The 15,452-nt window shown below is 42.2% G+C and overlaps 1 protein-coding gene across 4 annotated transcripts in view; it reads left to right on the top strand.

The window, feature by feature from the left end:
- FER (FER tyrosine kinase) overlaps window positions 1-15,452 on the top strand; it is a 363,406-nt gene that overhangs the window by 61,635 nt on the left and 286,319 nt on the right. For all 4 annotated transcript variants that reach the window (XM_019484266.2, XM_059724955.1, XM_059724956.1 and 1 more), the window contains one exon: window positions 13,413-13,596. In XM_019484266.2, coding sequence (XP_019339811.1) covers window positions 13,413-13,596 — 184 coding nt within the window. The remainder of the gene's footprint in view (window positions 1-13,412; window positions 13,597-15,452) is intronic.

The following is a 15,452-nucleotide window of genomic DNA, read 5'->3' as shown; positions in this document are numbered from 1 at the left end:
GTGCCAAGGAGAGTGGCCTGATTACTTCTTTGTCTTTTATGTTCAACAGTCCTGTTGAACTAAAGTATGAATGAGATTCTGAGATAGATAAATTAATACACATGGCATTTGCCATTTTTGCAACAGCACTGGTGTTAATTTATTCAGTTCATGGTTCCTTATAATTTTCGTATCTTTTTCTGAAAAACTGCTACTTAGCCATTTATTTTCCAGGTTCTGTTTGATTTTTTTTTTTTTCTTCCACAGTATAGTACTTTGCACTTTTCTGAACTCAGTCCTGTTAATTTGAAATCATTTCTCCAGCTTGTTGTCATCTGCTAATTTTTACAATTACAATTATTATTCCATGATCCAGTTTTTTGAAGAAACTACTGAATTCCACACCTATGAAAGGCCCTCACTAAATGAACCCTTTGATGTTGATAGCATGTACCCAGAGCCAGATGTTGGGAAAATGGCACCTTGAGTACACTTGTATTTTGGCATTCCCCGGCACCTGCCTACCCAAGACACTGGTGCTGTGTGTGCGGATGGGGTGTGTGTGGAGGAGGTGTGCATGCACGAGGGGCATGTGTGACTCTGGCAGGCCCATGCTTGCAGTGCTACCACTAGAGTGCCCTGCCTGCTTGGGTGTGCTGCACCAGGGTTAACTTTCCTGCCATGACTTGATGTTACCTGAGTTTCTACCAGAAGGTGTTGTCCAGTATTTTTCTGTGACCCTGGGTGTCTTGGCTGGTGCTGCTTCTGTGAGGCTAATCCTCCTTTCCATCTCACTCCTTTTCACTCAGTGTAGTCTGGCTCGGTTTTGATGCTATCACAGGCACAGTCTACTCCCACAGAAGGCCTGCCTTTACTTTTTGACAGGAATGTGGTTATGGCATGCCTGACCAGCAAACTGATAACTAAACTCAAACTGAAATCACACAGATGGCATAGGTGAGCAGTGCAATGATGCTCACTGTGCCGGGTACTTTTCATCAGCACTCTGTACCACATGTGGTCTGACTTGTTGGACCCCTGTGTGATCCCTGGTTGTGGGTTGGCCCCATGGGGTTGATTCTCTGGGTTGACTGGCACCTGGCCACATCCTATAACATCCTGAGGGCTGTTTTCTCATGGCCTGGTGACCCTTGGGGTCCTGATGCTTGCCTGATGAGGAATTTTGGGCCCGCAGTGGCTCAAATGCAGTGGCCCGAGTCAGTGGGCTCTCAAGGTGGGCGCTTCCCTGAGATGGGTCCCACCGATGTCTGTTGGGTTGCCCAGGTCCTGTCTTGGTGGCCCTGGGTGTACCTGTTGGTGAGGCTCTGCGCAGGTGGGGGCATGACTAGATCCTTACCCCTTGGTTCCTCTGTGGCTGCTCCCTCGCAGATATCTGGGTCCTCTCTCCCTGGCATCTGGTTGTTTGTGGTGTCCTCTGGCTTACCGGAGTTCCCTGCCCCAGGGCAAGTCTTTGGCTCTGATGCACGTGAGTAAGTGCTCAGATGCCACAAGGTTTTTCCTTCTGCTGTCTTAATGCCTGTGCTGCCCAGTGACCTGCACTGCTGGCATTGCACTGGGTCTGTCTCCAGGGTGGGGAAGGCTTTTGGAGGCACGCCTGATACCGCCTCCTTTCCTCTCCCCCTGGACGCAACCAGCGAGCTCCTCTTATCATGGGAGCTTTGAGGAGCTGATCTGTGGTCCCTCTTCTGACCATGTGATGCTGGCAGTGGGGTGAGTGGGGTGTGCGCCTGCCACAGTGACCCAGTGGCTGTGCGTGGCTGGGGATCCCATGAGCTATTGCAGGACAGCATGTGTCCACTCACTTGAGATGCTGGCTTGTTGCTGAGTGGTGGGGCAGTGGGGGCTCAGCGTGGGGCAACAGGAAGGGCTTGTGGATGGGCAGCAGGCAGAGCTGCCTGCACAGAAAGTCAGCCCCAGGGGCAGGGCATTGTCGCTGGCTGCTTGTGCCCTCTTCCTTGGGAGTGGTTGTGGTGGCTGGGCAGTGGGGTGCTGCAGCTCAGCCTCGAGCCCCAGCAGGCTGGTGATGGTGAAGCCCTTGGCATGGAAACCAGGGCTGCCCAGCCATGCTGCCTTCTCACTGGGCACTACCACCTTGCCTTTGGCCCAGTCTGTGACACTCTCTTCCTGGCCCATCATGCTGCCTGGGAGCACCTGCTGCTGCTATCACCCTGGGGCTTTTTATTGCACTGCCCTGGCCAGCTCCAGTTGACTCTGGGTACAGCTGGGGGAGTGGGGGTGGTGGCAGGCCTCACTGCCCAACCCTGTGGATTAGTTTCCATCAGAGTCCCCTGATGGTTTCTGCCTGGCATGAGTCGTGGGGCAGGTTATGTGTGTGTATGTGGTGCCTTCTGACCATGGCACCCTGGGCAGTTGCCCATACTTCCCACCCCAAAGGCCAGCTCTGCATGGGGCTTCACATCTGGGTGATTCCCAACCCATATATTTTGTTGTAGTAGGTTGTTGAATTCAAGATGAGCCACTTATTAGCAGTCCTGCCCAAGTGATCAGAGAAGTAGTGCTCTTTGAAACAAAGCTTGAGTGACTCAGCAATCCAAAACAACTTTGTCTTGTGGTTATATATGCCTCCAGCTACTTCCAAACTCTCACTTTTTTCAGTAGGTAAGGAATCTAACCCGTTTTAGAATCTGTGTTCTACCATGGTAATTTTATGTAGATTATATTCTCTTAATTTGCATGGGAGACCATCATGTTGAACAGTATGAAAGGGTTTATTAAAGTCAAGATATGCAACAGCTAGTGTTTTCCCCAGCTTGTAGACTAGTTACTCTGTCAAAAAAGGAAATAGAGATTGATTTGCTCTCTACAGATTCATATTGGCTCTTACTATTTTATTATCCTCAAAATGCTTACCAGTAATGGATTATTTGGTAATTTGTTCTGGTATCTTCTGGATATCGAATTTGAGCTGACTGATCTATATGATCCTTTTTTTACCTTACATAAAGATAGGTACTGCACTTGTCCTACTTCAGTCTCCGGGGACCTTTTCCTTGCACTCTATTTGTTCTTGAAGATAACTTCTGTAATGCTCTGATAATAACTCAGTACTGCTACCGGGAGTGCTTTGGGAAGTTTCCTAAGAAGTCTATTGTGAATTTCATCCAGCCCTGCCATCTTTAATCCATAAAATTTGCTAATCTGTTTGGATCATGATGATTATTTTTTAACCAAAAGTTCTTTTCGTATTGGATGTAGCTTTCTGTTGTCTTGTTGATTAAAAATGTATTAAGCATCTGGTCATGATTAAACTTTTTTTTTTCCTGAAGACTGAATAAAAAATGGTTGTTAATAGGCTAAGGCTTTCTCTGTGGTGTTAATGTTCTCCTTCCTGTTTTTAGTAATGGACCTATATATTTTTTTATCTTTATTTTACTTTTAATGTATCTATAGAACCTTTAAATCTTTGTCTTTTACGTCCTTTACTAGTTCTAATTTATTTTCATACAATCATTGAAAATTAGGGTGGGAAGGGACACCAAGAGGTTATTTAGTCCAACCACCTACTCAAAGCAGGGCCATCCCCAATTATATCATTCCAGCCAAGGTTTTGTCTAGCCAGGTCTTAGAAACCTCCATGGTTCCACAGCTTCTCTGAATAACTTGTTCTAGTGCTTTACTGCTCTCCTAGTGAAAGAGTTTTTCCTAATATCTATCCTAAACTTCCCTTGCTGCAACTTGAGACCATTGCTCCTTGTTCTGTCATCTGCCACCACCGAGAACAGTTTAGCTCCATCCTCTTTAGAACCCCCCTAAAGGTAGTTGAAAGCTGCTATGAAATCCCCTCTCAAGTTTTCTCCAGACTAAATAAGGCACTTCCCTTAGCCACTTCCTAAGAAGTCATGTGCCCCAGCACCCTCACCATTTTTGTTGCCCTCTGCTGGATTCCACCTTGTCCACATCCTGTCTGTAGTGGGGGGCCCAAAACTAGACACAATACTCCAAATGAGGCCTCACCAGTTCTGAGTAAAGGGGAAGAATCCCTTTCCTCCATCTGCTGGCAGCAGCCTTCTGTGATGAGATGACTGGCTCTGTGAATCTAGTTGGAATCTAGCAGAGGGCAACAAAAATGTTGAGGGTGCTGGGGCAGATGACTTCTGAGGAATGGCTACGGGAACTGGGCTTATATAGTTTGGAGCAAAGAAGACTTGAGAAGGGGATTTAATAGCAGCTTTCAATTACCTTTAGGGGGGTTCCAAAGAGGATGGAACTAGACTGTTCTCAGTGGTACCAGATGACAGAACAAGGGGCAATGGTCTCAAGTTGCAGCAAGGGAAGTTTGGTCAGGCATGTCTTGCCCTTGGTGCATTAACGACATGTAGAGGGTGCATGCAAGTACACATGCACCCCTTGAGAGAGGCCATGCACTCCCTGGAAGCGCCAGCCACGAAATTGGAAGTACACTTGCAGTTTCGCTGCTGGCTTGGCAATCTGGTGCCCCCCCAGACTTAGGAGGCACCAGTTGCCCATGCCTTGGTGAATCCATGCTGACTGTTTCTAATCACCTTCTCCTCAATGTGCTTAGCGATGAATTGCCTGAGGACCTGCTCCATAATTTTTTCCAGAGATTGAGGTGAGGCTGACTGGTTTGTAGTTCCAGCATCTTCCACCTTCTATTTCTTAAAGGTGGGCACTACATCTACTTTTTTCCAATCATCTGGGATCCCTCCTAGTCACCATGTGTTTTCAAAGATAATTGCCAGTGACTCTGCCTCTTAATCTCTGTTTTCTTTATCGCTATTATGCTTTTGATGTTTTTCATATTAATTCTTAGTCAGGTATTCCTTTTCCACTTTTTATATTTCCCCTGGTCATTAAAAACTCTTGAACAACCAACAAGCATATTTTATTTTTTATTCTGCATTGGAACAGTTTGCTGTCTTCCACCTTGCTTTCCCAACAGATATCTGTAGCTTGCCAGCACTAGCAGGTCCTTTGAATGTTTCTTTATGGCATTTTCCCCCCTATTTTTCCTTCCAGGCTTGCCCTCTGCAGGGGATTCCTATGGTCTGTATATCATATTGCCATGCCCCAAGTCAGGGTATGCTATTTGTGGCTGTTGTCCTTAAGGTTTGGGCTCTGAAGCCCTTGGAGTGGCAGCGATTCTGTCTATAGAAGCCAATGAAGCAGGTCAACTGTGCCTGGACGCATCCCAGCACAGCTGATCCTGCTCCAAACACTGTCATATGTTCTGTTATGGCTTTTTTTGTGTAGTAAGGCTTTTTTTGTTCTCATTTATTTTCAATCTTTCCAGTGTTAGTTTATAAACATCCAAGATGTTCAGACTGCTTTAGTATTTTTGTGTCTCCTATGATTCTATTGCATTTCTTGTCCCCACTTTTTAGCTCAGTAACTAGGTCTCCATTTTTAATCACCTCTGGGCTTGTCAGTGGCTTCCTGTTGAATCTACTCTAAAGTCATCTTCACTAGGTTGGTATGTCAGTGTTTTAAGGTGGTCTTCACATGATTTGTCAGAGGGACCCTATTTCTTCCTGGAAGATGTTTTTGTCATGGAACACTCCCTCCTTCCTATTCAAGGAAGTGAAAGCTATCCTGTCGACATCTGCAGCTGCATCCATCTGTTTTGGATTGAGCCTTTGCTCTTGATCAAGAGAGTCCTTCACTCCTGTTCCTAGGTCCTTGTAATCACTTCTGATCAGTTGGGGATCACACCTTGCAAAATATACTATGAGTATCCCCAGTACTATGAGTACTTCCGATGAGCAACCTGTGGCAGTTGTTAGAGGGCCAGATAATCTGACTCAGTCTTCTCATTGGCTGCTTGCAGATGGGGGAAAAAATACTTTACTTTAAACTCGGCACGTTCCTGTGCCAAGCTTAGCTGATTGAATCAGCTATTAGATAAAACACCAAAAAGCCCTGCTGAAGCACCCAATCTATATAGATGCTGCAGAGCCAGGTCAAATTAACACGCTGCTGCTTCCGTAAAGCACTTTTTTTTTTTCCTCCCACATGTGCAAGCAGCCATAATGTCTCGGATCCAAGCTCACAGGATTGTGGGGGATTCTGTGAAAAGTCACCCAAACACTTTACTGGAATTTTAATTTTGAAAATTGTAAAATGGGTGCATTCTTGTCAAATACGTTGAAGTTTTAAATTTGTAAGAGACAACAGTTAAGAGTGAGAACAATGATGCAATTGTCAGAGGAATAACGAGCTTTGCATGGTATTTTTGAAGAATAAAATTTGTGTTTTAAAAAGTTGGAACCTGAAGGATTATTGCAGGGGGGGAGTGACAAGCTGCTCTGATGCTGATTTGTTGTTCGTTATAATGGGAATGTCTATCCTTGTACACTGGCTTTACGTGATGTGTTAGAGCTCTGTTTGTCAGCAGGTGCCATCCAGAAATACAAACAAAACAATGAAACCAAAACCAGATTACTTAAGAAAATCAGAATGGCAAAAGTTCTAATAGCTTTACTTGGGCCACTATTTGGTACCACATTTGCAATGTATTAATAAAATAAAAATAAAAATATCATCTTTATGTAGGGCAAGTTCTCTCTTGAGTTGAAATACTTCAAATTACTTTCTGGGGGATAAAAGTTCAGTGCCTATGGTAGAGCTGCCCACTATAGCACAATATTATGCTTTTTATTTTTTAAGTAGAGGTCTGTGTGTCTGCAGTACAGACTTGAAGAAACTCCTTCCTTCCATATCTGGGTGATTCCCAACCCGTGTATTTTGCAGTAGATGCTGAATTAAAGATGAGCCGCTTACCAGCAGTCCTGCCCAGGTGATTAGAAAAGTGCTCTTTGAAACCCAGCATCAGAGAATAACTGGAGTACTTTAGCAATCCCAAAGTCCCAGTCAGAATTTTAAGTACAATTGGATGCAGTACTGCAGAGAAGGACCTGGGGGTTAGTAGACCAGCGGCTGTGAACCAACTGTGTGCTCTTGTTGCAGAAAAAAGCTAACATCATACTGAGTTATATTAGCAGGAACATCCCTTGCAAATCAAGGGAAATGATTCTTCTGGTCTATTCAGTACTGATGAGACCACAACAGGAGAACTGTGCCCAGTTTTAGGCCCCACACTTCAAGAAGCATGTAGACAGTTGGAAATGAGTCAGGTGCAGATCAACACAAAAATATTAGGGGCCTGGGAAACAAGACTTATGAAGAAAGGATGAAAGAACTATTGTTATTTTGTCTGGAGAAGAGAAGACTGAAACAGTCTTCAAGTACCTGAAGGACGATTAACACAGAGGATGAACATGGGCTTTTTTCTGTGGCTGTAGGGAACAGGACTAGGACAAGCAGCATCAAGCTTCAATAAGGGAAATTTAGGTTGGCGTTTAGGAGGGACTTTCTAACCGAGGGTAGTCAAGCTACCTAGAAAAATTGTGGAATCTGCATCCCTGGAAATTTTCAAAAGCAAGTTAGACAGACACCTGGCTAGGATGGTTTAGTCGAGGCTGAGCAGGAGCCTGAACTAGATGATCTCATGAGGTCTCTTCCAGCCCTGCTTTCCTGTGATTCCCACGATCCTTCTGCATCTTTAGTATACTCAACATATTTCAGTCCAAAATTTAGTTCTTGCAATACTTACTTCAGATCAAAGTTTTCAAGATTGTAATGCACAGTGGTCAGATTAAAGATACTAGTGTATACTCAGTTTTATTCAAATGACTTATGAATGGTAAGGCTCTCTCTGTTTTTGTGGAGTTATTCATTGTTGCATGATAGTGCATAGGAATATTTAGCTGAAGAACGAATGTCGCCACTGAAAGCTGCTTAACTGGAATTGGACTTTGCAAAAGCAGGGAGTATAAATCTCAATTTTTAATCCAGTTATGGAGCTGAATTGAAAATAAGAGTGACTAAGCATTTTTCATGCTTTGTATATTTTAATGTTTTATTACAAATAGCGGTAGGGCACATGGCTGAATACCTTTCCCTGCTGAAGTCGGTAGGAGTTTAGCCACAGACTTCATTATTTCAGCCAGCTCTGTGTTAACATAGAGTAACTCATTCAGAGTGCCAAAAGCTTCTGTAGACTATGGCCTATTTTGTAAGTTGCATTTTGAATGAGTTGCCTTGTCTTCTACCTGACTTCAGACGAGCAAGGCTAATCACTCTCTCTCTCTCTCTCTCTCTCTCTTTTTCTCGTGTAAACTTTAAGACAGATTTGGAGAGTTTTTGAGCACAGTTTAGAAGCCTATGATTAGAGGTGATAAGCATCTGATAGAATTTTTGAGCCTTAATTTCTAGTTTTTGAAGAAGCATTAAAAAAGTTAAATCAAAAGAGAAGAGAATGTGATCCCAAATTTGTATAGTGACCCACACTTATTGATGCAATATTTCTGCAAATACAGGGAAAAGGAACTTTTCAAAGTTTATTTTTTGGAACAGTTTCTTAGAGCTATTTACTCTGCAGTTTAGTGATGATGTAAGACATTCAACTCATTCTTTGAACTTAAATTATTCATGGCTGCAAAGTGTACTAATTGAGTTTCTGCAGTTCATTCCAGGGGAAATTATGGGTTCAAACTATGCAGGTAGAAAGACTGAAGAGTAAAACAGAACCACTTGAGTTTTATTGTTTTTAAAGAAATACTTAAAGTATTAGTAGACAACTATATTATGCTGCATGGAGTAAAAATGTCCATAGGCAAAAGTTTATTTTAAAAATAGAATACTCTGACTTCCTAGAATAGCTTAGCAAGCATTCTAGCTTTTCTTGCAAATGTCAAACTTAGATAATTGAATTTTGCCAGCTTCATAATAGTGTTTATGGCATGACATATTGTATGCACAGTCTATCACTATAAACATTAAACAGATTTGTCAACAAATGATGGCAATAGAATTATAATTAGAGCTGCTTATGAAATTCATTATGCAGATAAAGAGAAATTGGATGTTTTCCTCCCTGTTAATTGACAAGTAAAACAACTGTGTACCCTGCTTCACCGCATTCTATTGCTAAAAAAAAAAAGCCAACTGCAATACAGATAGAATACTATTAGATGTGTTCTTTCTTAATTATAAGTCCAAAAGCTGTTATTTAAAAGTTGAGAGTGAATAATAATGGTGCAGCTCATTCTTAAATGATTTGTGGTGTTCCATTTAAGAAATAATTGGGGGTAGGGGTGGAAAGCATCTTGGGTATCTTGGAAGTCGATAAATATTTTTTTGTTTGTTCCATTTTAAAGGGTGGTGCAATACTAGCAATCATAGCAGCACTTCAGTTGTGATTTGTAGTCAGCATGAATATGTTGAGCTTAGTTTAACTGTTAATTTGTTCATAATGGTACATACATGTGAACAAGGGTGAGTCCAGTGGGAGTGCAGTGGTGCAGTTGCATCCCCCTTTTTGGACCGCTCTGTGGGAGTAGCAGCTAGGGATGATTTCAAGTCTGCAGAGCAGGTAAGAATCCATTTCGCTTAGGACCTCCTACTTTTTCCTCCTTGCTCAGAGGCATTTTCCCTCCTTTCTCCTCCCATTCCCCTCCTCTCCTGCCCACTGCTATTGCTGACCTGAAGGTGGGCGGTAGCCAGAGCTACTTCTGCCCAGTCCAGCCAGTCTGTGGGTTCAGCTGACAGGGTCAGCAGCAGTGACAAATGGATTCCTCCTCACCTGCCCAGTTCTCCTGGGTGTTCCCTGCCAGCCTGGGAGTAGGCAGGGAGGAGGAACCCAACCCATGTTGCTATGGCCTTCAGGTAAACTGGGATCCTTTCTGCTCTCTACAGCCTCAGCTGTTGTGGACCAGGAGAAGCTGGGACAATGGTGGTGGCCAGTGGGTCTGCCTGTGCTCAAAGGAGTAAATAGAGAGGGCAAGGTAGGGAATGAGATGGGAGGGGAGAGTCATGCCACTGAGCAGAGTGGAAGGGAAGGGGTGCCCAGAGCAGAGTGGTGGGAATCCTTATCTGATAAAGCGACTTAAAGTCCCCAACTGCTGCTCCTCTGGGGTGGTCAGCCTGCTCCAGTGGCTGGGGTGGGTGAAGCTGGGGGTGGGGCATACCACATGCAGCACTGGTTGCTGCTTCTGCACAACGCCTCCCCACTTGGATCTGCCTATGGAGATGTATACATACACAGGTGAAGCACTTTTTCCGTAAGCATAACTTAGAAAGCATACTGACTGCTACTGTTCTCTGTCTTCTTCCTGTAAAAGAATTTAGTGGGGTACTGTAGTTATTATTTAATATAAATGTATACAGTGCTTTACAGATAGTGTCAAAACATCTTATAAAACCTGAAACGGCAATATAAAGAATATTTCAAATTGTTATATTTGGGAAAAAATAGGGAAAAGAGCAAGGTAGGAGGGTTAAGAGATTGCAGCTTTTTTCCAAAGTAAAGGGCAGTTTAACTGAATATACAAGACATGGTGGGAAAAGGGAGATAAATAATGTTGTTTTTTTCTTTTGTTTTAGAGCTTTCAGAGCAGTGTAGGAAGGTGAGTAGTAGAAGGACATGAGAACAATTATGTGTAAAGAGAGAGAATATTTTGTAGGACCCAAAAGATGGGTGGTAAGCAAAGAAGTCATATATGCGTTCAAAGAGGACTGGAAAATTTAGTTAAGGTATGTGTGCACTGCTTTTTGCAGTACAATGATAGAACTAGCTAAAATTTGAATGGGCTAGCTTGGCTACTTGCCATGATAGCCCAGAGCTGAGTGCAGGCCACTTTAACCACAATGAGCTAGTTTTTTGCCTCCAGCACTTGAGCTCACTTAAACGTGCATATACCATACTGTATCCTGCAGCCTTAGATTTTCAGTTTGGCGGATAGGTAAATTGTGTGCGCTTAACTATCTTTGCAGGTGAGATGTCAACTTTTAGATTCTAATAGTCTCCAAATGCCATATTAATCAGGGTCACATTATGTTTGCTGTCTAATGAATATTTTCCTTTTAATTGTTTTTCTTTGTGCCTCATTTTAATTGCTGGCCATCAGCTTTAGAAATTAAGTTATTTTAAAGTTTTATTTCTTGTTTGCTTTCGTAGGTAATTAGAAAGTGGTGTTGTATACTGTTAAAATAAATATTTATTTTAGCTTTCTTGTGGGGTCAGTGAAGAGACCTTTTTAATATAGAGCAGTCAAGATTAATTTGCAAGATGATGATTTAATTTAAGCTGACTTTTTTTCTTTATCCAAATGAAAATTATTAATTAAAATATAAATGAAAATATTGATTGCAGTAGTTCTGTGTGTGCAATGTTTTGGAAGAAATTTAAGTTGGTTCTAACTTGTAGGATCTGCAGAATTCACTCTACACTTTTCTAAGAAATGCACATTGAGTATCGAACTGAAAAGCATATTGGTTTTATGTTTCCGGTAATAGAATACAGTCATTCTCTGGGTGAAGTAGAAATGTTGTTGCTTCAAGCAAACATAACATCAAAGGATTGTGCCCCTGAGAAAAGTCCTGTAGAGATCTTCAGTTAATAATGTTGACTCAGCAAAGTAGGAATTGACCCAGTGTAGCAGGAAAAATTAAATCTTTTGGGGTTTATTATGTCAGTGGATCTTGACTTAAAGGTGGATTTACTAGTGTAGGTGTATAAGATGAGAAGTTTTGATTAATGAAGCTCTTGAGATGGGTATGTTTTTGTTTGGTGCACAAAAATACGAAGATATTCCCTGAAAACCTTTCGAAAACATTTGCTTTGCTAGTTTTTCTTTTTGTGTACTTTTTGTGTACAACTACTTTTTGTAGTTTTTTTTTTTTTGTGTTTTTCTTTTTGTGTAAAAGTACAGGACATTTACTACTTGAATTTACAGGGCTAGATTTTTAGAAAAGCAGGTACTCAGATTAGAAATGCTGATTAATTAATGCATGTATGTATTTGTGCATCTAAATTTGGCATGCAGAAATGGTAGTATAGGAGACCCTCGCCATTCGCGGGAGATATATTCTCGTATCCCCCGCGAATAGTGAAATCTGTGAATAAGGCTCTGCATTCATAAATGCAGTGCTGCCGGCGGCCAGGGGGGTGGGTGGCACGGCTGCTTTGGTGGCAGCAGGAGTGCGGTGGCGGCAAGTGTGGAGCTCCCAAGGAGCTCCTTTAAGTGTATTTAAGATGCAGGTTTGGCATTCGCGCATATTTAAAACCACGAATGCTGAACCTGCAAATGTAATCCCTGGACTTAAAAATATTCACCCACAGAATACTACACAAAATGATGTTGAAAGTGCTTGTATGAATGTTGAGCTCTGTAGATCATGCTGTCTCTTGCTATCATTTTGGAGCTCAGGTACATGGTTCCAAAGTTTAAATTTTTTCTTGAAACGTTGGAGACAGCGTTCGCCTACAAGTTTTATTCATTCATAAGATAACTTTTTTTGTTTTTACATGTATTATACTAACAATGACCATTAAGCTTTAACTAATAAAATAGGTTTCAGAAAAATGAGACGATTGTTACTTTACAGTAATAGAAATCCAAACTTTTCTGCTGTATCATTTTTATACTTTCTGTTTAGTGGCTTTAGTGGTTAAGGTCCAGTGAACAAGGAAAGATTTTTTTTTTTTTTTTTAAATCTGAATGCTGACAGTGTGGTTTCATTGGTACAAGATGTTGAAAATAATGAAACAGTCGCATATGTCAAATGGTGGCTAACCTGAGAAGGTTACAGCCCAAGACTCTGATTTTGCAGTCAGCTCTGTACAGGTGGACTTTTCTGCCTGCCTAAAGCATGATCAGAGTCTAAAAGATGAGTAAGGTACTGGAATAGGATATAAATAAATAAGGTACTTAATAAGGTACAGGATATAGCCTAACCTAGTTAACCATTAAAAAATTGCATATTAGGAGTCTACAAAAAGTGGGTCTTAAAGGGACATTTCAGTAAATTGTTCAGGGTTGTGAATCTGAATTTCCAGTTACATAATCTTCAGTTGGACTTCATAGCATAAAGGAGTGGGTCATTCTGCAGTATCAAAATTCTATGGAGTAAATGTATTTTGAGAAACATTTAGTAATTTATATTATAGTACGAAACAGAAGCAGACAAAATACTGTATGTGTATTTTGGGAGGCATCTTTGTCAATGTTTGTGATATAACTTCTGAGTATTATGCTTTCTTCTCACCAGTGAGAAGACAGTAGGTGCTAAACTTTCACACACTTTTTGTAAATATATGTAATGTAGTTCTTCTTAAAGGTATATTCATTACAAACCTTGCTGAACACATTGGGAGTTGTTACCAGAGTTTAGTCTTGAGTAATGACTGCAAAATTTGGTCCAGTATATAAAACCTGTATATTCTCAGATTATCTATGGCAAATTGTTGAAAAAGACATTAGAGGTCCAAAAAGAGGTGAACTTGATATAGAAGTAGTACACATTTCTGGTATCATTCAAGCACAAGAATCTTGTTAATCCCTTTAAACTCATTCCCTTTTTCTTTTCCTTAGGAAAGGAGACTGATAAAGCCAAAGACCGTTATGATAAAGCCAACATGAAACTACACACATTACATAATCAATATGTACTGGCACTGAAAGGAGCACAGTTATATCAGCACCAATATTATGACACTACTCTCCCCCTGCTACTTGATTCACTACAGAAGATGCAAGAAGAAATGATTAAAGCATTGTAAGATCTATCTTTTCTTGTGCTTTTAATTTATCCTGTTTTTTAATAGTTTTATTTAATGTTCCCGGTAATACCGAGTTGAACATTATTAGAAACAAATGTAGTAGGTTTACAGTGTTGTTGTGGCTGTGATGGTCCAGGAAGCGTATGAGAGGAAAGGATTTTTTGTGGTATCTTTTATTGTACCAGTGCATAATTAGGAGAGCTGTTGGACAAGCTTTTTGGATATCAAGGGTGTCTTTACATGTGCTCTGGGGTGTGGGGGAGGGAGGGGTGCTATAGTTAGGGTGGCTCTTGGGAGCCACTCTGATTTAAGCACCCACAGTGTCTTGTGCATTCAGCATTCTTTGCTTCAAAATGGTGGTGGGAGTGTTTTAACTAAAGCTCATTTTTTACCATTTTGAAGTTTGGGGATGCTGAATATAGGAGATGCCAAGGCTGCTGGAGCATGCTAATTAGCATGCTCCAACAGACTCGGTTAACCAGGTCTGCTCTGACATGTGCTAATTAGCATGTGTGAAAAAAAGCTTCATCCCAGCCGCATCTTTTTGGATTGTTTGTTTTCCCCTTCTCTCTCTCTTTCTACCCATGTGCCTATCAGCCCAGTTGCTAGGCAACCACCTGGTTGCCTAGGGGGTCCCCTAGGGAGGGGAGGATTTCCTCTCCCTATGGCCAGGCTATTGTTAAGCTTCCCACCTTTGACCTAGGATAGCAGCTCTAAGGCAGTGGTCCTTCCTCAAGGTGAGGTCTGACCTTACTCAAACTCACTGGTCAGCATCAGTGATGCTCAGAAAATACCTGATGTTGGTTGGGTCCAGGTGGTGAGATCAGAAAGGTTTTAAATAGGGTCCCTTCCATCTTGGGGGTCAGAGAGACATCTTCTGGTCACGGAATCAAGCTATGTATCTCCAGAATCCTGTGGATGCTGCTGTGAGTAATTTATCTGAATTGTAGCCAGCAACTTAGACCTAAGTGTTCTAGATGCATACTGAAAGAGTCAACAAGTCCCTTATACTGTTTTGCTCAAGGCTGTTTTATTTCAAAATCCCTTTTGGTTTGTATTCTTTCCCTATGCCCTCCCTCTCAAATCAGTAAAGCTATCTATCATAGCAAGCCTGGCAATAAATATTTGAGAGGGATTGGGCAAGCCTTTTTGCTCCCTTTGCTAGGCTGACTAAGGGAAGCTACTTTCTGTGCTTCAGGCTAAAGAAAGCATCCTAAGATCTTATGGTGGGTTAAGTACCCTTAAGGCCTGCAAGGCCTGTGTACCCGGGGGGGCACAGAACCTGGACAAAGACCAGACCCCGGGTGGTGGCAGCGGTTACCCCAGGCTTGCGGATGTGCTGCAGGAAGGGGGTTGGCCAGATGTAGACGCCCCAGGGGAGGCACTCAAGGCTTGATTTTTGGTTGGGTACAGTGAGGCAGGTGGCTCAACACAGGAGCGCCCCTTACTGACCTACCACAGCATATGTTGGAGCAGGTGTCGGACACACGTGTAGGTGTCCCAAGTGTCCTTCCTCAAACTGCTTTCCCATTTATACAGTTGGTCCAATAAAAGTTATTAAAAAATCCTTGCTGGAGGCTGGATCTGGCCTGTGGGCCTGGGTTTGTACACCCCTAATCTGAGGTGCTTGGTCTATGTCAATCCCCACTCCTAAGGTGATTTTGGTATATTCCCTATCCAGCAAAGCACTAGTTACAGGTAGTAGCTAGTGCTGTTAGTTTTTTCCAGAGACACAAACCTCCTCTTTGCCTGTCCCTTCCCAGACCTCAGAGACCTGGGATTCAGCATACATTCACTCCAAACATACCTTGCCATCACTGTTAGCTGCCTTAGCATGTTCCATTTTCTCTGG

Source organism: Alligator mississippiensis, chromosome 3 (genome assembly GCF_030867095.1).
Source record: "Alligator mississippiensis isolate rAllMis1 chromosome 3, rAllMis1, whole genome shotgun sequence".
Lineage (NCBI taxonomy): Eukaryota > Metazoa > Chordata > Crocodylia > Alligatoridae > Alligator > Alligator mississippiensis.
This window is presented reverse-complemented; position numbering and strand designations above follow the sequence as displayed.